We start from the raw sequence: 22,686 nt of genomic DNA, 5'->3' as shown, positions 1-22,686 counted from the left end.
CTGGACAGGACTGTCTTAAATTTGGTTTGAAGTTAAATCAATGAGAGCACAGCATAAGGGTGCCACATAGATATGCCCTATATGTGAATTTTGGATTTTTATGCTATGGCATATCCTATCATTGGCAAGCAATATTAGGCCCTACTAGAATGGCAACTACTGTCTCTGTCTCTTCCTGAGTTTCAAACCATAGATCAGCATTATCCTTCAGATATCCTGGGCCTGGGACAATAACATTGCCTCACCAGCTTTAACAATGGTAAAATCAGAGTCAGAATCTGTGAGTCTGTTTATTCTTTGGAAACACTCTGAATACTTAATCTGAAAAATTTATAGATTAAAAACTAATTCCAAATACAACTTAATTCTAATTTGCTTTCATTGCATTAAAGTTCTTGTATGATGACTATACAAAAAAAAACCTAACCCTTTAGATGAGTCATTTTTAATATTGGAAGCCAATATGCTTATCTTTCTAGGGAAAAGCCATACAATGCCCCTAGGAAAAAGCCAAATGCAATTATTGCAAGTATTTGTATATTACGGGCAAGAAAATCTTCCTTTTTAGATCCCAGTTCAATCCACAGATCTAGATTTTATCTAAAATAATGCAAGACCTAGTAATAGACTTTGAATCTTGATTTTAAATAAGTGGAAAATGGCAAATATATTTATAGCTAGATATTATGAAAAGTAAATGGAGACAAAATCATAGGCAGAAATACTTAATTATGGAGGGTGGATATGTGCAAATTCACTGTCCTGCTTTCTTCATTAAACAGACTGGCATTGTCTCTGATCTACATCTGGACTGCGGAGATAAGCCATGGATGTGTATATATATATATATTTATATCAACCCATGGATCATTATATTATTTCTGTATTTTAGGTTGTTGGTTCCCAAGCCAGAATTCTGTATTCTGATCAAAAAGGCCGTGTAGCTATTGCAGTGGCTATTAACAAAGGCATTGCTGAAGGAAGAATTAAGGTACAGTTCTTCTGTGTTTTTATTCAATGTAACCTGTTAATTTTCTTTGACATGTTAGATTGATTTGGAGATTAAAAAAGTCATATTGAGAGAAATAGAATAGGTGATGGGACAAGAATGTTTCTTATAAAAATGCAAACCATGTAAAGTCAAAGAATTTCCAGTAAAGTAACAAAGACTAATTATTTGAAATGAGTGTGACTATAATATAATATTAACCATAGGTTGTAAACATATCCCATGTTGTCAGATTACTGAATAATTTCTTATTGAAAAACCTCACAGTATTTCCTAATTTAATGAAGGGAGGTCTTGTGTGCTTCCTGATTCTTTCATTATACAGATGAGGTGCAGAGCCCCAAGACCAAATTCAACCTCTCAATCTACATTTTACGGCTTCTGAAACTATCAGTTTTCAGGTGCATAATTTCCCAGCTTTTCTGGCACTAAAAATGCAAATATCAGATTGCAGATTTCCCTATTCAGGAACTTTACCTGAAACAGAACAATTGATCTCTTCATCTAAATGAACAGAATTATGCCAAGGAGCCTAGTTGATGCCCCTCTATATTTTTTCCCTATAAACCTGTACTTCTTTTTCAGGCACCAGTTGTTCTTAGTCGAGACCACCATGATGTGAGTGGGGCAGACAGTCCTTACCGAGAAACCTCAAATATCTATGACGGTTCTGCATTTTGTGCAGGTTAGCTGAATAGATTGCAAGTATTTCTAGTAAACAGAATTTCCATACGATGAACAACTATATTTCATGCCTATAACTGGTTCACCTTTTGATGTAAAGATTTCATTTCCCATAATGGTTGCTTGTAAATCAAAAACTGCAGTACCTTGGAGAGTAATCCTGCCGTTAGTTCAGGTGCAAGAAGTAGACAGAAAAGGTAGTAATTAAGCATAGTCAGTGAGAAATTGCATCTTGCAAGATGAGATGCAGCAAAGAGTTAAGGGGGTAAAAGGGGAGGGGAAATCTGTATTTGAAGCCTGAACTACAGAAAGTATTTAGAAGAAAAGAGACATAGGAGTTCTCTGCTGGTAATCTTTTGGCCAGAAGGAAACCAGGAAAAAGAAGGATTAGAATGGAATATTTTGAATCCAAAAATATTCCAGACTGTAACATCTTGTAATAGGGATCAAAGTAACCTTTATTATGTGTAATCTGAACCTGAGACCAAGATAGTTCTAGAATTGCCAAATATAACAGAAAGCAAAATGTATTTTAAAAGGAGAAATTTCAAACAATAGCAATAGCTTTTAGGCTTATACAGTGCCCCATAGTGTTTTACAGCACTGTGGGCTGTTTACAGTGGGCAGTTTACAATGTAAGCATTATCTGCATATTGTCCCCAACAATCTGGGTCCTCATTTTATCAACCTCAGAAGGATGAAAGGCTGCCAACCTTGGGCCCTATCAGGATCGAACTCTGGGCTGTGAGCAGAGTTTACTACAGTACTGCATTTTAACCACTGTAACACCAGGGCTCACAACTCACTTTTTCCTACTTCCAGTTGTCTAACTGAACCTACTGGAAATCTCAGATGGTAGTCCTACCCTCTTTTTGCATTTGATCATCTCAGGCAGAACTGCTGATTTAAATAGATCCTGGTTTTATTCCAATATAAGTTCCGAACCAAGTTTGTCTCTCTCGAGTGAACAGCCATAGTATTTTTTAGATTAGCACAATCCCGGCAGCAAATAGTTTGTGACAATCAGGACAGCAAAATCTCAAAGGGAAGTTATATTCCTACTTCCTGATAACTCTTCAGGATTTAAAGATTTTTTTCAGTCACCTTATTTTCATATCGACTAGGTTGTCATGAGAATATTTGAGCTGGTTTGGTGTAGAGGTTAAGACATAAAGGCTAGAAACAGAGAGACTGTGAGTTCTAGTCTTGCTAGGTGATCTTGGGCCAGTCACTTTCTCTCAGCCCTAGGAAAAAGGCAATGGCAAAACACTTCTGAAAAACCTTGCCAAGAACATTGCAGGGACATATCCAAACTGTCTCTGAGGGATTTGGACTTGATTGAACAGAAGAAAAAAAAAAGGAGGACATATTTAGCATCTGCTTCTCTGGCTCAGTAATGCCCTGACAACTGCATGCAGGGTAGGGAATGGTAATAGATATTTTTTTTAAAAAACAAGATGGTGGTCACAGCAACACAGTCAAAACCCCACCTTTTCATGCAGATTACATCCATTCATGCACAAAATGAGTAGGTCTTCAACCATGCTGTCATGACTGCCAGCTTGCAGTTTTTGACACCCACCCACCCCTGGCACCAGAGTTCTTTATTTGAACCTTGTCATCATGGTGCTTCTAATAGCCAGCATAGCTTGCGTATGACTGAAACCCAGTTTAAACATCCAGCTATTAACTGGAAAGCAGTGGAGAAAGGTTTTTTTTAAAAAAATTGCATTCAGTGGAGCTCAGGCTAAACAGGATGTTTTAATTCTAAATGAGTAATTCGGATAAATGCAAGAGATATTTGGGAGAAGCAAAAGGTCTCATGGACTTATTTTTGTTTGTATCATTGGACATGGAAGATTTATTTATTTTCTAGATTTGTATCTCCGGGAGCTTCTCAGTGTCCCGTTTTCTCAGAAGAGAAACCCTCTAGACTTTGGATTTTTTTAAAAAAAAATACAAGAGAAACTGCAATATTTGAATAGAGCTCATGAAGTGCTGAAACAAAACCTTTCCCCTCCCCCTCCCCCAATTCTTGAAAGAAAGATCTTTCTTTTCCTTTACCATTGAATGCTGTTGTCTTGTCTTTCTTTTTCTTCCCTAACAGATATGGCGGTTCAGAATTTTGTAGGAGATGCATTTAGAGGAGCAACCTGGGTTGCCTTACACAATGGTGGTGGTGTTGGCTGGTAAGGAGATTTTACCTTCAAAGGGGAAAAAAGATGAGCAATGGAAGCTACAGGCAGATGGAAAGATATATGATGTTGCAGCTATTTATTGTAACAAAATGAAGTTTTGCTGAGGAAATCTGATATGTTTACTTCTCTAAATGTGTTCTCCAGCAATATTGAATTTTATCTCCCAAACAGTAGGAGAAGGTAGGCTACTTCATGAAATATGTCTCTTTTCCAAATTCTGGCAGTATTTCTTTGGTTATTATTATTATTTGCAGAACAACTGATGATTCCATTTTTCTTATTTTCTTTTATTTGGCAAGTTTATCATTGATCTTCACTGTTTCTTAAGAAACCCAAAAGTTCTCTTGAACATACTGGCTTTAGGGTGGAAAGTCAAATTAAAATATTTAAAAAATGTAAATACTGAACAATTGTTCAACATGAAAGTCATACATGTTCTGGGCCTTGAATTACCTCAGGTTAATATGTTTATTGGTGAAATGATTGTAGAATCTTCATTCAGCCGATGGCTCCTTTCATTACTGATTATTTTTGAACTACTTTATATCTAACCTTTCAGAATGATATGTGAAAGGATCATTTTTAAAACTATCAACTTCACTTAATTAGGAGAATTGCCATCTACCAATATGGATGGACAATTTCCCCCTCTTCTTTCCTCTCCTCTCCATATGATACTTTAACTATCTCCTAAATATTTATTTATTTATTTATTTATTTTCTAGTATCCCATGTTACTTAGGCAGTGACCATAGCACTCTTTGGAAACCTCAAGCAAAAAACCAGGTGTCCTTAAGGTGTGTAGGTGAATTAAATTAGCATTCACTTCCAATTCTGTATTCTCCCATCGGCCTTCCAAGTATCTGTGAAGGAATTGTGCATTTAGATTCCCATCAAACAACATTTACATCTGTGAACTTGGACTTCAATATAGCATCCCCATATGCTAAAGGCAGCAGGATTTGCTGCAGGCATGAAATCCACTTACCTTCGCCACTGGTTTGGAATCATCTGTGATGATGTCTGGGCAGGCGGACGGAGCCTTTTGCCGCCGCTACTACTGGTTCATTCGAACTGGGGCAAACCGGCAGAATAACATCCTCTGATTTGCTGACATAAAGCAGATCAGGTGTGCAGCCATCTTTTTCCTCACGTCTGTCCGTAATTGTTTTTAGTGTGTTTTTTAAAGAGCATAAGAGGAAGAACTCATTCAAAATTTTGGTCATTCTGAGCTCCTCACATCTGCCATTTAGTAGCAGTGGTCTTTCCAGGGGACCTTCAAGTAGAAATTTGAGGCTCTACTGGGTGGGTTAAGCATTAGGCCTCTACGGATGAGAAGAGCAGCCTACTGTGTTTTGAAGGACATAAATAATAATAAAATACATTAAAAACACATCTGTTTCCTCACTAACATGTTCATTAAGCCCAAGGACTAAAAGGACTTGTAAAAGCTACAACTCAGTCCCCCTGCCTTGCTGCAGCTGTAAGAGACTTTTGAATGCCATGTAGATGTCACCAGTAGTGACAGGTCCAAACAAATGTGGGCTTTGTTTGGAAGCTTAATAAGATTTAAAGGTAGAATTGAGAGGAATGAGAAAGAAGCAGACATTCCCATTCTTACTCTTAAAAATCATGCAGCTCCCCCCTTAAAGAGTATTTGCCAAACTCTGGCACTACAATTTTGTCTAAATCTTTCATAATATCTTTAGAGCAGTTATGGGGGAATAGGAATGATTTATTTCCCAGTAGTTTTCTGTTCACATTCTTTATGTTTGAAGGGAACAAAAGTTGGAAATAGTCTACGGCTGGAAACTGGGCAGTCTCTTGCTCAATTTCAATGAGATGATCTTTAGGTGCTTGGGATCATATACAGCTCATGGCACATGAGTTGCCTATCATTGCTTTAGAGAACAGACATGTTAGTTAAAGTACTTCCACAGGTTTCTCCAATTCCTTGGACTATTTTGATTCCATGATCCAAGCTACGTCAGTCACCAGGACCAGAGGTTTCGTCTTCCGAGCTTTCAGATTCGTGCTGGAGCCCATCTTTAGGAAACGTGTCTCTAGTAGTGTGTGTGCTGTTCACTTACAACAGGCACTGTCAATACCACACAGGGAACAGCACATGCTCTGCTATGGAGAAGTTCTCTGAATTATCCAATAGCTTGAAGGACAAAGCCTCTCGTCCCAGTGACCTATCCAGATTGGATCATGCAACATTATCCTGGGACACCTATTTGCCTTCATTCATATTTTGATTCCATTTGATTTGGGATAAAAGGGAATTTTATGACAATGAAATAGGAAGACACTGTTATATATGGTATCAAATATTTGACTACCTGTCTCAGTATTTGTTACATTAGCTTTCCACATTGTCTTTTCTCTTGATGGTGGTTCTGGCAGCAGACAAACACACTAATAGGGTCAAAAGTAATCATTTGTGTTGTTCAGAATCCTTACCCACTTTGTCTATAAAGCACCTTTGTGTCTCTTGTCCTTATGCCAGAGAAAGTCTGGCAAGGTTTCATCTCATCAAAAATTCCTTCCCTTGGCCAAAAAGGAAGCTAGCAAGGAATTCTGTAACAGAGATGCTTGCTTTTTCAGTGGCCTTTTCTCCCCAGCATCTTTTATGATTAGATAAGCAATATGGGTGAATCACATAGTGGCAACAAGAAGGGCATTTGGCCAGTAAACATTCAGCTCCATTCAGTTGCCCATAGTCCACTCTGCAAGAGATTATGTGCTCATTAAAAAATTATGATGATGATGGGCGAGTCACATAGGGTTTTAGCCTTCCCATGATAGCACTGACTAGGTAATGTTCATTTACTTCTATGCAAGACTGGCTCTGCCTTGGGTTAAATATAACTGGGTTTTTGTGTGTGTGTTTTATGCTGTCACTTAAATGTGCAAGGACAACAAAATAATGTTTTGTGATTTAAAGATGTAAATTAGTAAGTACACTACAGCATATTTGGGCAGTGAAAACCACTGCAGCAAATGTGTTTGTAGCTATGCTGGATTATTGCAGCTCAGGTATGCTATAATTATTCTGGGAACCCTAAACCTAAGGGTAGACAAAGTGAGGCTTTTGAACTCCATCCGGCCCCCATTTGTATATACATGCCCTTGAGCTGTCTCTGAAGAATTGCCCCAAATTGTGAGTGTGCTTAAAGGCAAGAAACCCCCCAAAAGTAGACATACACCATTCCAAATTGAATCATCTAAGCACCATACCCCAAAAATTGCCTAAAAATCAAGAAACGGTATTTTAAAAAAATCCTCTTGCTTTTGCCCATATGCATGACAAGGACCCCTCTGTTTTGCACTACCCTTTAAGAAATTTATTTTCTTCGCTTTATCTCTATTCTACTTATGTTTTTAAAATGCATTTTGTCCTGATAATGCAGAAGCAAGAGAGATTATTTCGACTGACATGATTTGCAACAACTAATTTGACATCATCACGGTGGAATTTCAAACCACTGTGCAATAAACTTAATAAGTTTGTCTTAAATCGTCTGGACTTTAAGGCAACAGCTACTTAATCTCAGACACGTTGGCATTTTCATTATTTGTCTGAACAAGTACATTTTAGATGGCGCAGTCATCAGGGGAACTGCAGTAGGCAGGCTCAAAAACCCTTGGCATTCACGCTCGGATAACAATTGATCTGGTAGAGTACATTGTACTGCACACATTATAAAACTAATAAATACAATAAAAGGGTTGTCTCCTTATCCCATATTAAGAATCTCATTTCTTCTCATACACCTTAAGAAATGTTCAACATTGATATTACCTAATTTTAGAATGGAAAGCCTCCTTAGAGGTTACCATCTATGTGTTTTACTGCCCACCCAGAAGGAAAGAGGAGGGGTGAGGCAAGTGGAGGAATAAATCCAGTCAGACTCCTACTCTGTGGGAGAAACTTGCAGTACTAACATTCTCGACAGATGACTCACCAGCACACTTACAGTAATCATACCTAATTTCTCTGGCACATGAAGTAGTTATGCTTCTCTAGAACAATAATTCTACTTTTCCAAGATTTGGGGTAATTTAAAAATGAATGACCTATAATGGATCTAGACTCCTACAGACTAGCTGGTGACGTATTCCATAATAACTAAAAATAACATAATGACAACCAGCTAAATATGAGCCAGCAATGTGCAGGGACAGCCAAAAAAGCCAATGCAATCCTAAATTGCATTAACAGAGGTAGATAATCAAGATCAAGTGAGGTACTAATACCACCCTATAAAGCCCTACTAAGACCACACCTAGAGTACTGCATCCAGTTTTGGTTACCACACTATAAAAAAAGATGTTGAGACTCTAGAAAAAGTGCCGAGGAGAGCAACCAGAATTATTAGGGAATTGGAGGGTAAAACATATGAAGAATGGTTGCAGGAACTGGGCGAGGCTAGTCTAGTGAAGAGAAGGACCAGGGGAGACATGATAGCAGTGTTCCAATATTTGAGGGGCTGCCACAGAGAGGAGGAGATCAAGCTATTTTCCAAGGCACCCAAAGGCCAGGTTGGAAACTGACCAAGGAGAGATTCAACCTAGAAATAAAGAGGAACTTTCTGACTGTGAGAACAATCAACCAATGGAACAGTTTGCCTTCAGAAGTTGTGGGGGCTTCATCACTTGAGACTTTCAAGAAGAGATTGGACTGACGTTTGTCAGAAATGGTGTAGGATCCCGTGCTTGAGTGGAGGGTTGGATTAGATGACATATATGGTCCCTTCTAACTCTGTTAATATGTTAAAAACTATTCCACAAAGGGCCAGTTCAGTTTATTTATTAAGGCACCAGGCTAGACTGTGAATTCTAGTCTGCCTTAACCATAAAAGTTGGCTGATCGACTTTGGGCCAGTCTCTTTCTCTCTCAGCCCAAACCACTTCACAGGGTTGTTGTTGTGTGCTGGATAAGTTCGCTGCCTTGAGTTATTTGTAAAAATAACAAAGGCAGGATACAAAGATATAAACGCATATATAAAGAAAAATAACTAAAATAGCTAATTCTTCCAATGAGAATTGGGATGTGGGATTCAGGGAAGAGTGAATTAGAAGTTTCTTGGTTCCCAGGCAGCCCTGGCCAGAAGTCCTCAGAAAAGCAAGGAGGTTAAGAAATATATTTTGTTTGAGTAGTCCTAAAATGTAGACCCTCTGCCCAAACTCCCTGGGAACTACATTCAGTAATGTAAATTTGGCAGGAAAAATATGGAGTGGCTATGCCAGGTTATGTCTTTTTCCCCCTCTAGTATTGCTTTAACTCTGTTCTATAGCCTTGTTTTTGTTTTTTATTTATTCATCTATTTTTATTCATCACAGTTTTAAACCACTCATCTCCCTCTCTGAGGCACTTTTGTTCCCATTCTCTGTCCTTCCATCTCTCTGTTTGTCTACGCTAGTTTCGATATGCAGATCTTAGTCTTAAGCACCTTCATTCTGCTCTCCTGTTTCCTCAAGTCTTTATTCTGCTGTCCTTATTAAACAAAACTCCTTTATTCTTTCTTACTTTAGTGCTGGGTTTTCTACCATGGTGCACTCCCCTACCACTTAAACCTTAGCAGCCCTGTTTAGGATGGAAATTGGAGCCTTTCATTGAAAACTTCACTTCTGATGAAGAGGATGGCAGATTCCCAGGCTAGAATTCAGCCGGCTGTCAGACTTTGAATTTGATGCAATTTTCCACACACTTAACATCCTTCTCCCTAGATAATATCTTTTTGTGTATAATGGAACCACTTTGAACAGTTTATTTTCCTCTGTCAATACAAAGTGCAAATTTTGTATATATCTACAGCAGTTAATCAGAGCAGCTCTTTCTTCCATTTAATTCCCAATTTAATAAATTGTTTGCTTTGTGCTTTTCAGCCTTGGAGCTAGATTAGTGTTGTTGGTTGTCATACTTGAGCCCAGAATTATAGTCAAAAAGTCATTGGGGTTGTAAGTTGACACATCATGTGACTGGACCCAATTATTATTTTTTTGACATTTTTCACAGTGGTCATTAAGCGAACACGGCAATTGTTAAGCAAATTAATTTTCCCCAATGGGTGATTTTTACTGCCAAACAGAGGCAAACAACAAAAACTAGCAAAAATATCACAAAATGTGGTCATGTGACTGCAGGATGTTGCAAACATCCATAACAGTGAGCTAGTTGCTAAGTGTCCAAAATGCAATTACATGTCTACAGGTATGTATGTGTGTGAGTGTGAGAGAGAGAGTGTGTGTATCAGAGGTGGGTTGCTCCCAGTTTCACTACCGGTTCGCTTTGTGTGCTCATGCGCAGTTCAATGTGAATTGTTCTTCGCACATGTACAGAACATTTTACAGTGAGTATGTGGTGTGTATGTGTCTATTATAACTCTAGATGATCATTAAGTGATTATAAGTTGAGGACTATCTGTAACTGATGTTTCTGTCTTGAGAAACTCTGGCTCCTAACTTAATTCCCCCACTATCTTCTCCATCCCATCCCCTTCTACGTGCCTAAAATGACCAGGAACCATTCCTTCTACCTCATGTTTCAAATTGGCAGGGAGGGGAAGGTGTTTCTTCCCTTCCTCCATCTCCATGGTGATTGTTGAAAGCAGAATGAGAGGAATGGTTGGCCTTTCTCTTTTTCCTTCGATCTCCATCTGTAAATGCTCTTTTTCATTTGGAGTTAACAAATCGGCCACAGTTTCATAACTGTCTATTTCCAAAAGCCAATAGAGATGTATATCGTCCATCCTGACCTACGTGTAAAGTTCCTGCTTATTTCAAGCATAGATTTAGTTGATGATTAATTCCAAAAGATTCATTGGGTACAAAAGGAATTGTAGGGGGTTCCAAAGATTGTAGCACAGAATCTTAAGTTAGCATCTAAAGTTGCTGCGAAACTCCAAGCCAGGCAGCAAAGAGGAGTCAAGCGGGGAACTAGCCTGGAGTCCTTAGACAGCTACAAGAAACATAAGCCTGATCTTTTCCTCCCCCCCCCCCCACAACAAGTTCCATGAAACTTTATCTACTTGTTCCCAAGATACTGGATATAAGTGTTGGCTAACTGATTAATGATCAACAGAGTTTATGGAGGTGCAGTCAATAGCCATTATTTTAAACTTTGAATTGTATCCAGTGGTTTTCCTCCCACTGAGTTGGGAATAGATGCGTAGGAATTCCAATTGTCAGGCTGCCTGAATTGAATTGCTGAATTGAATTCAGCAAAAGCTTCTCAGGCCCTCCAATATGGCCCTGGTGGGCAGGTATTTTTACTGCATACTACAGGAACTTACTTTGCTTGATGATTGTCAGTTTGAAGTCAAGACCTTTCTTAAGCCTGCAGTGGTGAATTCTAGTGTTTCTTTTCCCAGTTTAAGGGATATTTCACAATGGATTTTTCTTTTCTTTATATATATATATTCAAAACAGACACAACACAAAGAATTCTTCTTTACATACTGTAGAAAGTGTATCAGTTGGTTACAAAAGACTTTTGTGCATCTCTTCCACAGTCATCAATCATAATTCATATTAACTCAAGTATTTTAACTCAGATATATTTATAAATATTACCATAATCATTTCCAGACACAAACCAATTACCATAGATATCAGTGGATTTAATTTCTTTATATTAATTTTCCTCTTTGATTTTTAGGACTCTAGCCTCCACTTTTTCCACTTGATAAACATCTCCAACTTCTTCATCATATTTTACTGTTAGATGCTCTAGATTTTCCAACTTCTTCTCCATCCTCTCAAATGTGTTGGTGGTTCATATAATTAACATTTCTTCTATGAGGGATTGTAGTTTCCAATATAACTCCTTGGGAGGGGAGGGGAAGAACTCTCCTGCTACCCCAATCAAATTCCAGGTGAAGGAAGCACTTTTCCATTGACGGTGTAACTAGCTGCCTGGGTGGAACAATTTTACCAGTGGAATCTCCACACCAGACACCCTAAAACTCACCCCACACACACACTTCTGAGTATCTTTTTTATCAGCTCCACAAAAATGAAGAGCTGCTTTTGTTATTAAATTTGAAGGGGAGAAGTGATCAATGGAGGATTTGGTCTTGTCCTGGATGGTTCAACAGGTGCCGAAGAGCGTGCAAAGATGATGTTGAACTGGGATGTATCTAATGGGGTAAGTAAAAATAGATCAATTTGAAGTGGTTGTATGTTTTAAAAGAAGTGTAAAAGAATAGATTTTGTTATGGAACTTAGTAAAATGCTATGTATCAAATTTTTCGCTCTGTAAGACACACTGGACCATAAGATGCACCTAGGCTTAGAGGAGGAAAACAAGAAAAAAAATATCATTAGGCAGAGCCTGAGAGGACTACAGATAGGTGTCCCCTTATGTGCCAGCTCTGCCTATTGACTCCTGCACTGCAGAAAAGAAACAGAAGAAGCGGGGCAATAACAAAGACAGAAGAGGCGGGGTTCCACACTGTAAAAGGACCCCACTGCAGCAGCCTGGCTTCTGTTCACCAAAGGATCAGCACCCTTTCCACCCACTTTTGGGGGTGGGGGAAGTGAAAAATAGGGTATATTCTAACAATATACAATATATTACATATTTGATGGGATCTACAGGATTTGCTTACTATACGTATTGGGTAATTACAGAATGAGGAACAAACCTTTCAGGGCAAAATCCAAATCACTTTTCTTTTTATGCTAAAGGAAGATGACATAGAATTCAAGATGATTCCAGTCAACCACTCCTGAAGAAGACACATATACAAATATACCCGAATCTTGTGCAATATCCAGCTTCCCCACCTTGTCAGCTTAGGGAGTTTCTTAATTTATTTCCAAATAAAATATATTTTAATTGCAAAAGCTTTCATATTTAAATTACAGAAGCTCATGGCTTCGTAAAATTTTGCTTATTCCAGTTACTGAAAGATTTTAACTTCCAAATTGTTTTTTCTGAACCTAGAATATTGTGAGAATGTCATTCAAGGGGCACAAATACCACTATCTCTCAAATCATGCATATCACATCCTGTGCTATCTGAACAGCTTGTATAGTCATTATATTTCATAACTGCAAAAGTAGATAAAAGAGTGAAGTATATTGTTGCTGTGATTTTTGACAGTAATTACATTAATCACCAAAATGGCAGCAGCTTAGTATCATCTTATCAGTTATGAGTTTTCTGGATTCAACTTCCTATCAAGCTGGCTCTGTTCCCATACTGCATTATACTGGTCTTGATTTGAGTTCCAAATAGTTTCCAGAAACCAACAGCAGTGTGTTAACTAAGGCAGTTAATTGATAGGAGCAACAGCAGTAGCTCAGTATTTTAAAGAATTTCCATTTGAATCAATCAAAGGAGCTGGCTTTGAACAATATAATGACTGACAGTTAATGAAAGCATTTGAGAAGAAACAAAGTGTCACTAGGGCCTCATTTGTCCCAACTTAAGACAAAAATGAATTAGTTTTGGTGCCTGCCATTCATCTGCTTCTTCACTGTCAACTGACTAGCTATTATTATTATTATTATTATTATTATTATTATTGTTGTTATTGTTATTGTTGTTGTTGTTGTTGTTGTTGTTGTATTTATATCCCTCCTTTGTTTTGTAAAACTCTGAATGAAGCACCCAGTGTTCCTGCCAGTGAGATGGGTTCGACTGAGAACGACTGGCTAACTTAGTCACCCAACGAATTTTCAGACCTAAGGGAAGATTAGAATGTAGTCTCTTTATTTCTAGTCCAGCACTATTTTTCTTTTTGTTCTCTAAATGGTTATAAACTCATTGGTTGGAACTTAGATGGCGAAGTGTAGGTAGCTGGCTATAGCTACAGCTGCTAATTAGGATGGGCAGTAAAGAAGAGGCTGAAGAAAACTGTATTTTGAACATATTTGCCTTCGGCTCACTCAAACTAAGCAGTGCCTCTCAACTCGATTCAGCATTGATTACATCTAGAACAGGGCTGTCAACTTGCAGCCTGTGGGCTGGATGCATCACGCGCTGGTCACACCCATGTCTGATTTAGCAAAGGGGGGGGGAAAGTCCCGATACGTCATGTGACGCTGCTATGTTGCCGCGAGTTTGACACCCCCTGTTCTAGAATAAGTATAGACCGGGGATCTCCAACCTTGGCAACTTTAAGACTTGTGGACCTCAACACCCAGAATTTCCCCATCAGCCATGCTGGCTGAGGAATTCTGGGAGCTGAAGTCCACAAGTCTTAAAGTTGCCACAGTTAAGAGACCCCTGGTGTATACAAAGAGCGCCTTGGGTTATTAATACCATCCTCTGTTATGTAACTTCCAAACAATATGGATGCTTAAAGGACTAATGATTATTTTACTCCAAGGAATTGAACTTTTTTTTAAAAAAAAAATTAAAACTAGAAAAGGTTCTGTTATAACCTACTGATGTGAACAATATACTGCAAGTAATACCAGAGTTCTCCCATCTTTTTACATCCTTGCTCTGGCATGCATACAGTAATCAGAAGAAATATAATTCTATTCCCCAGAATCATTAATCTTGAATTAAACAAATATTAACTTTGCTAGGTGTTTCTCAACCTTAACAATTTTTAAGATGGCTGAGGAATCTTGGGAGTTGATGTCCCTATATCTTACAGTTGCCAAGGTGGAGAAACAGTGACATAGTTCTTTCCAACTTGGCAATTCAATCTACCAGGACTGGAATTCCTAAAATTTTCAAACCCCACACTAGATGGGAACTCTGCCAATTGGCACAAATCAGAAAAAGGCACCAAGGTCAGGGGAAGTTATTACAGCTGAATAATTCAATGTGCATGTTTTTCAGATATTGTTTTCAAATATTGACAAGTTTGAAAGTATTCAAACAATACTTTCCCAGCCATTGTTTCTAAATTCAGCATTGATTATATTTTCCATGAAATGCATTCATTAGAGTGCATAAGAAATGACACAAATTAAAATAATAGTGTGTTACAGACTATATTTGGTGTGCTAATCTTCTAATCCGAAGGAAGTAACCTCGCAAAACATCTTCCTTATACCATGACAATCTCTAGAAGATGTTATGCCTGAACATTTAAATCAAAACTTAAAAAATATTATCTTTATCATTCAGGGTAGTTATTAAACAGTAAGACCTCCGATGCTAAGGCAAGAATTTCAAGAAATCACTCAATTTAGAAAAAAATATTAAGTGTATTTTTCTTAAAATAATATATATTTGAAATAGTTGTCTATCTTGCTCTTTACATATTGCATCCATTCATTTTTATTCCATAAATGCAGGTTGCTAGACGTTGTTGGTCTGGTAACAACAACGCTTATGAAACCATCTGTCAAGCCATGGACAAAGAGAAGAATCTGAAAGTGACACTTCCACATAAGGTGTTAGATGACAGCATCTTGGAACAAGCTCTGAGTTGTTAATTGGACAATCATCGTTTATTCAGCCTTTTTTAAACCAGGCTCCAACTGCTACTTTCCTCTTGTTCTAGTCCAAAGCTCCCATTTATGATACAATAAAAGAATGGTTGAATTTTTATCTTTCGGGAATGTAAATACTAAAATAAATCCATATTAGTAACATTAGTTTCTGCACATGTTGAACGTTAATGCAAGCTTTTCAGACACAAATCACCAAATGATTTCCAATCTAGGAAATCTTGGTATGTCCTCTAAAATTAGTCACAATAGTTATTTGATTAGAAATCCATGCAGAAAAAGCAACAGTCAACACTTTTTCTACTGCTAATCATAATGTCATTGCTTGCTGCAACTTGGGTTCTTTGTTAAGATTTTTGGTCAAAGCTCAGCATTATTGTATTTCACTGACAAACCCTCTTGCCCTCAACTTCACAGCAAAATCAGACTCACACTGAGCAATATTAAAAATGCATTTTGAAAAGCCTTGATATCAATAGTGTTTTTTTTGCTGTTTTATATGGAGACTGATGATATATAATACATTTGTGTTAGCTCTCTAACAATTCAGTCTGTTGATTTCCTCTTTGTTATATCTGAGTGAGGAGCAGCTATCACATGGTCCAACGTTTATTCAGATTTTCGCTTTTTGCCCATATTACAGTATGGAAATTGTCCCTACCAAATTGTAATCACTTTTAAGTGTTATAGTTGGCTTTTAGTTTTAAATAACAGATTAACAGAGTTTGAAGGGACCTTATAGGTCATCTAGTCCAACCCCTCCCTCCGCTCAAGCAGGAAACCTACACCATTTCTGACAAATGGCAGTCCAATCTCTTATTGAAAGTCTCAAGTGATGAAGCTTCCACAACTTGCCTGAGGGCAAGCTGTACCATTGATTGATTGCTCTCACTGTGAGAAAATTCCTCCTTATTTTCAAGTTGAATCTCTCCTTGGTCAGTTTCCATCCATTATTCCTCGTCTGGCCTTCGGGTGCTCTGGAAAATAGCTTGACCCCTTCCTCTCTGTGGCAGCCCCTCAAATATAGGAACACTGCTATCATGTCTCCCCTGGTCCTTCTCTTCACTAGACTAGCCATGCCCAGTTCCTGCAACCGTTCTTCATATGTTTTAGTCTCCAGTCCCCTAATCATCTTGGTTGCTTTTCTCTGCTGCACTTTTTCTGGAGTTTCAACATCTTTTTAATGGAAGGCTGAGTAAACCTTGAGCCAGTGAGATTTGAACTGCCAAACTGAAGGCAGCCGGCAGGCAATAGAAGTAGCCTGCAGATTACAACAATTGTGGCTGCTACTTGGAATGATGATAAAATTATCCTTGCCTGCACATGGAGAAAAACAAATTTTTCACTTACATTGCTACAGTAATGGATTCTACTCCAGGCTATCCTGGGATGATGCATATCTTAAATCACGAAAATAATGCCAGAATATTTCTAATTTAGTGCCAAATAATCCCATTGACATTGTTTAGGTTTCTGCATTTTTTATATTTTGTATTTACCAGTGATTTTAAAAGCTTTCAATTTTATTAGAGAATGATTGCATATACCCTGTTGAATACAGTCACAGACAACATATGGGCTGTTGGTCTGAGCTCTGAGCTTGCCAATTTTGTTGCAAACATTTCATCTCATTCGAGGAGACATTCTCCAACGGTGACCAAATATTTTCAACCAAATTGCCAAGCTCAAAGCACAGCCCAACAGCCCAACTACCAACCCGAGCTACTTATATTCAAATATGTTTCAACAGTCAACATATTTCAGCAACTCACTTAGAAGTTGGTGCCTGGACATTTTAAAATGGGATACGTTGACTTTAAAAATGTACTGTGGATTTAAAGTACGGGATCTTCAGTAATGTTTGTCTGAAGCACAAGATGTTCATTTTCACACCAACGTGCCAGATTTATTTCTTGTCATCCTGAATTTACATGGGCACACCGAGTAACTTTCATACCTAGGAGTTAGCCGAGTAGCAGACTGCAGTTTGGTTCTGATTTAGAAGGGGGCGGTGAGACATAGTTTAAAGAAGTGATCATGTGAAGAGGGGGCTGGATATCATATACTGCATCAGGCAAAGAAAAGTCAAAGATGGATGAAGATCTTTCCTCAGTACTGATTTACAGTACTCTCCATATATCCTAGAACAGGTAGAAAACTATGAGGTGAAAGTGGCACCATAGGAATATGTGAAAAAAAGAGAGGTTGATAGACGTGTTTGCACTGTTAGGAAACGCAAGGGGCCATGGCCATGATGTGCTGTGATTATTGTTAAAAGTGAGACTTACTCTTTGATTTGGAAGCTGAACAAAGTAATTTTAATCTCTTTCGAAAATGTGGTTTTTGCAAGCATTTTGTTCCACGGACCCATGGCAACAATTCAAAAGCTAAATTACAAGTGAATCACTACTTGTTCATCAGTCTAAGCTAGTTCTACACCAAAGTCATTCGCTTGGAGAATAGTATCAAGGGGAGTGGCAGAGGACTCTGGGCTGGGCCCATATTGTTCCACATTTTTATCAATGACTTGGCCAAATGGGAAGTTGGACAGGATCATTTTCTGTTTTAACGATGACACTAAATTAGGATCAGTGGCTAATGCTTTAGAAGAAAAAGAAAAGAATTAAAAAAAAGAGCGTATACGGGTTGAAACCTTGGCCTGAACAGAATTTAAGGAGAAATATAAATCCCTGCATCAAGAGAAGAATAAGGAAAAGCACAAGTAAAAGATGGAGGTGGTGTGATTTGGCCAGAGTTCATACCAAATAAATTCTGGGTGTTCTAAATCACAAATTTAACATCTGCCAATAAAGTGATGTGGCTGTTAAAAGGCAAAGGCAATTCTGGAATGTATTAAAAGATGTAGGATCCAGATTACACAAAGGTCCACTCTACTCTTCCTTGGTCAGTCTAAAAAGAACATAACTGGAATAATTTTATGGAAGATCTATCAAGATGGCAAGGGTAATGGAAAAAAGTACTGTGATGAAATGGGTATATGTAGCCTGTAGTAAGGGAGATATAATAGCATCCTTCTTCTGTCCAAAGTGTTTTTATGTAGAGAAGAGAGTGGACCTCTACTTGGTTACTCTAGCAACCAAGTCCAGAAACAGCGGTTCAAACTACAGGGAGGTAGATTTCATTCAGTTATTACAAGATTGCTAACAGTAAAAGCTGTCAATCAGTAGAATAGGTTCTGCTTCATGTAGCAATAGCACTTAGGCGCATATACTGCTTTACAGCCCACTCTAAGTGGTTTACACAGCAGTTTTTATTGCCCCCCCCCCAAAAATTGGGTCCTCATTTTACCCACTTCAAAAGAATGGAAGGTTGAGTCAACCTTGAGCCTGGTGGGATTTGAACTGCCAAATTGCAGGCAGTAATGTAGGTAGTCCTCATTTAGTGACAATTGGCAACTCAATTATTAAGTGAAGCAGTCACTAAGTGAAACTGCAACTGGACTCACGATCTTACTCCAGTTTTTCTTTGCTTTACAGTCCTGCAAAGGTCAAAAATGCAAGAATTGGTGATAAAGTTACTTTTTCATCACTGTTGTAACTGTGGTCACTAAACAATGTAATTGCTATGATCAGACAGATCATTATAATACAGATGATTATGTCTTGAGTTCAGGATAATATGTGAGCCCAAGGATTTCAATTTATAAACTATGATTTGTTGTTTAAATATTTGTGACTACAACTATTATAGCTTAGTAAAACAAACCATGCAATATTAAATTTGACAATTAAAAGCTAATTATTCCACATCTAACATTTTTCAAAGTAAGATATAACAAATTGCTACAAATGTAATAACCAACCAATAACCAATCACTGGAATATTGAAGCACTTTTTACTTTTCAAAAAGTTAATTATTTGTTTAAGATGTGTGGCTTCATTTAAAAATACAATTGCATATTTAGCAATGAATACAGTGATTAGCTTATTTGAAAACAGATACAAGGTAATATAGCACCACCTACTGTTTGAATACTGTAAGAAAAAATTGCAATACTATATTGTAACTAATAATGTGAGAGAGTCAGTTTGGTATATAGGTAGTTCTTTTGTTGCAATTGTAATGGAGCCTGTCCATTATGATTGAAAGTTCGAACATTAAATGAATTGCCTCACTTAACTCCCTGTCCCTGCTCTCCCCAGGGGTGCTAGATATCGCACATTTATTTTCATTTCAAGATACACAATAATGCTGATGTTTAGTGAAATCAACATGAGACACTCACTCAAAATTTATACAAAATCCATAGAAAATGGGGTGGGGGTGGGGGGAGAAGCCTTTCCAAGGGACCAAATTTGACCACCTTGAGAAAATCTGACCCAAAGATTTTACTTCACGTTAAAACCAAACCAACCACCTTATGGCTTATCATAGTATATATATACAGTGCAATACATGCTAATCCAATCAAATTGCATATGTTAGAGTATTTTTTTAACTTCACTGAAATAACAGGGTGGGGGGGAATCCATAATTAAAGAGTTAAGGTTTATCCATTCATAAATTTTTAAAACTAAATCTAAGCTATAGTTACCACCTGGCTAATTCTAGGCTAAATTCTCTCTTTCTAAGTGGGTAGAATTTCAAGTCAGCATAGTCAAAATTGAGAATTAAAATGCTGCTGTAGGGAGCCTAAGAAGTGAGATGAAAACTGTAGCAAACAATATGAGTGCATTAAGGAAAAAAAGCATCATTTAGTTATCAAATTAATAAGGTTTAGATGAATCCTGGCGAGGGCAATGTTAGGCTTTAGACTGGTGACTATGGCTTAGATAGCAAATTTTCTGATGTTTCAGCAGCAACTGTAACTGAAAATGCCCAGAAGACACCATCTGTGAAAGCCTACACTAGATCATGGGTAGTTCCACATAATTCTATATATATAGTATCCAATTTGGCTTTGATACTTTAATTTTGTCATGCAGAGACCATCTGCACAGGCATGGATTGGCACATTTCCTTCATGTGAAAGGTTCAGAATGCAATTCCTTCTACTCCCTCTGGCTAATTTTCCCCAGAAAGTCAGTGCACCTTTTTCTGCCATGCTTCATTAACTAATCTCCCCATGCTATTACATAACCTATTTATGAAATTCACTGTGGAATTGTTAATAATCTCAACAAATTTGAGATCTGTTTTCCTTCTTTATAAGTGGGAGATCTTCCAGCTCTGTTTGGAGTTACCTTCCCCCCCAAAGGAACAGGTATCCAATTTAATGGCACGTCTGGATCCATATTTCTTTTTCTATGTGCTGAGTTAATTGCCAGGAGTTCCTTTATCATTTTTTAGTAACACACAAACCTGGCCTTTCTAAAAGCCAACGACTAAGAACTAGTGTACATACTGGTAACCTCCGGCCTGATTAGTGCAATGGGGCTGCAATCGTATGTAGCCCACAAACTTTAGTTACGCAGAATTCAGCAGCTAGACTGATTTGTGTAGCCAGTCAAGGACATCACATTTAGACCTTTGCTAAAAGCATCCTGTCCGCTTCCAAATAATTTTCAGGTAGAATATTAATAGCTGGTTATTGCTCTAAGCAGTTTTGAGTTTCTTTCATATGATTTCACATTCTTTCACACATGCTTGAGATTACTTGGGAATATCTACCTATAGTTTCTGAAAACACATTTACTAGAGAGTTGCCACATGTGGTGTCATGAAGTATATTCTTTTGTTCGCATTTTAGATTTCAAAACATATGTTAATGGATGCTTATTTTCATTTTTAATGGTTGTTGCTCTACTGGCCTTTATTAACTATTTAAATACTTTATGGCAATTTCCATGATATTGGTTACCAAATTAAAATATTAATAAAATCTATAACAGTAGGAAATATTTGAAGATGTTATCTGTACCACGCAGACTGGAACCATACCATAACCTGGTTCAACTGGCTTTTGCTTCATGGGTAAACCCAGTGGCTGATTTGCAAATAATGACTTATGGTTTAGTGTGTTGTGCAAACTATAATCTAGTCAAAAAGGTTGATTAAAAGACAAAGTGGGAGTCCACCCTCAGAGTCATCTGCAGTCCAGTTCTATAAGGTGGAAAGAGAATTGGTAATAGATAAAACATGTCAACAACTTTAAAGAAATAACTAAAAAAGCAGCTTTCTTTCAATATATACAATGCATGGCATCTTCTTTCTTAGAAGATACATTAATAGTTCTCTTCATATACAATAGCAGAGAATACTGACCTATTGACTTATTAAATTTATATGCCACCAATCTCGCTCTCCATTACAATTGGGAAGACCTGAGTTTAAGGATGGCTGCCCACCCGTTTAAGGATTGTTCCTTCTGGAACCAGATTTCATTGCCACTTCCTTCACTTACTCAATCATCCATGTTAGTAATGTAAGCTAACAGTTGGGTTAGCAATATATAAACCAGGATGGTGGTACTGTAGCTTTAAGTACTGCTGTAATGTGAATGGCTGCTGTTACCTCAAGCAGCCATAAGAGGGAGCCAGAATGACTGTTAGCTCTCTGTTTGTTAGACGCTGATTGGATACTGTATCGTGAGTTACTGAGTCTTTCTACTGTTAGCTGTTTTGTGTGCTAAACTGCTTATTTGATAACTGACTGACTGAACCGTGTATTACTTGGACTGTAAACTGAACTCTGAATACCTCTATATTTCCACATAGTAAACTACTATATTTTATACTATTTGGTGTCCCTGTATGCTGGTTTGTGCGTGTTCTTCCATACCACTCTCATTACGTTTCTCTGCACACTCGCTCTCCTAACGGGGAGCTTACTTACTTAACAATCCAGCTTGCTGTTTTTCCCATACTTCTGTATTTTGAACTGTGTGCCCCACACTGAACGGTTTACATATGAACGTGGTGTAAAATAGATAAGCAAATAAGTTTAGCTCATACATCCCAGCAACCCTTTTTTCAATCTCCACCCAACATTACACTCATTGTTTCCTTATCTAATTATTCTTCTCCAACTTTTTAGCCTTTTCAGTTTTCCTGTCCTTCTCAACATGTTAAATTGGACAGGTAAACTGAAGAATTCACATCATGTTTGGAAACCACTCTGCTAACTGCTACAGGGAGGTAAATCCTCTCTCCTGGCTTCCCCTCTTTCTCCTACAGCTGTTACTCTTTATTTCTGGTTTTTTTAGAGAGTTCACCTCCCTAAAGGGACCTATCAGACTAAACATCACTAAACAAAGTATACACCGAAAACTATGTCACAGAAAAAAACAAACAGGCATTAGCATTAAGTTTAAAACAGCCCAGCACTATTAAAATATTTATTGTACTTCAGAATAAAAGGGATGATTCTGACACACAGGTAGCTGCTTTGTTGGAGGTAAAGCAAACAC

The 22,686-nt window shown here is 37.8% G+C and overlaps 2 protein-coding genes across 2 annotated transcripts in view; one reads left to right on the top strand and one right to left on the bottom strand.

Moving 5' to 3' along the window:
• UROC1 (urocanate hydratase 1) overlaps window positions 1-15,779 on the top strand; it is a 63,351-nt gene extending 47,572 nt beyond the window's left edge. The window contains exons 16-20 of the mRNA XM_081946077.1: window positions 893-991; window positions 1,595-1,694; window positions 3,801-3,882; window positions 11,944-12,043; window positions 15,161-15,779. Coding sequence (XP_081802203.1) covers window positions 893-991; window positions 1,595-1,694; window positions 3,801-3,882; window positions 11,944-12,043; window positions 15,161-15,301 — 522 coding nt within the window. The 3' untranslated portion in view covers window positions 15,302-15,779. The remainder of the gene's footprint in view (window positions 1-892; window positions 992-1,594; window positions 1,695-3,800; window positions 3,883-11,943; window positions 12,044-15,160) is intronic.
• Window positions 1-21,947, bottom strand: part of LOC309381830 (netrin-4-like) — a 141,133-nt gene extending 119,186 nt beyond the window's left edge. Inside the window, exon 1 of the mRNA XM_081933115.1 lies at window positions 21,543-21,947. The gene's annotated coding sequence lies outside the window, so the exon portion shown is untranslated. The remainder of the gene's footprint in view (window positions 1-21,542) is intronic.
• Between the last annotated feature and the right edge of the window lie 739 nt (window positions 21,948-22,686).

Source organism: Natrix helvetica (genome assembly GCF_964273705.1).
Source record: "Natrix helvetica genome assembly, chromosome: 1".
NCBI classification, from domain to species: domain Eukaryota; kingdom Metazoa; phylum Chordata; class Lepidosauria; order Squamata; family Natricidae; genus Natrix; species Natrix helvetica.
Note: the sequence above shows the minus strand (reverse complement) of the source record. Positions and strands in the feature narration are given on the sequence as shown.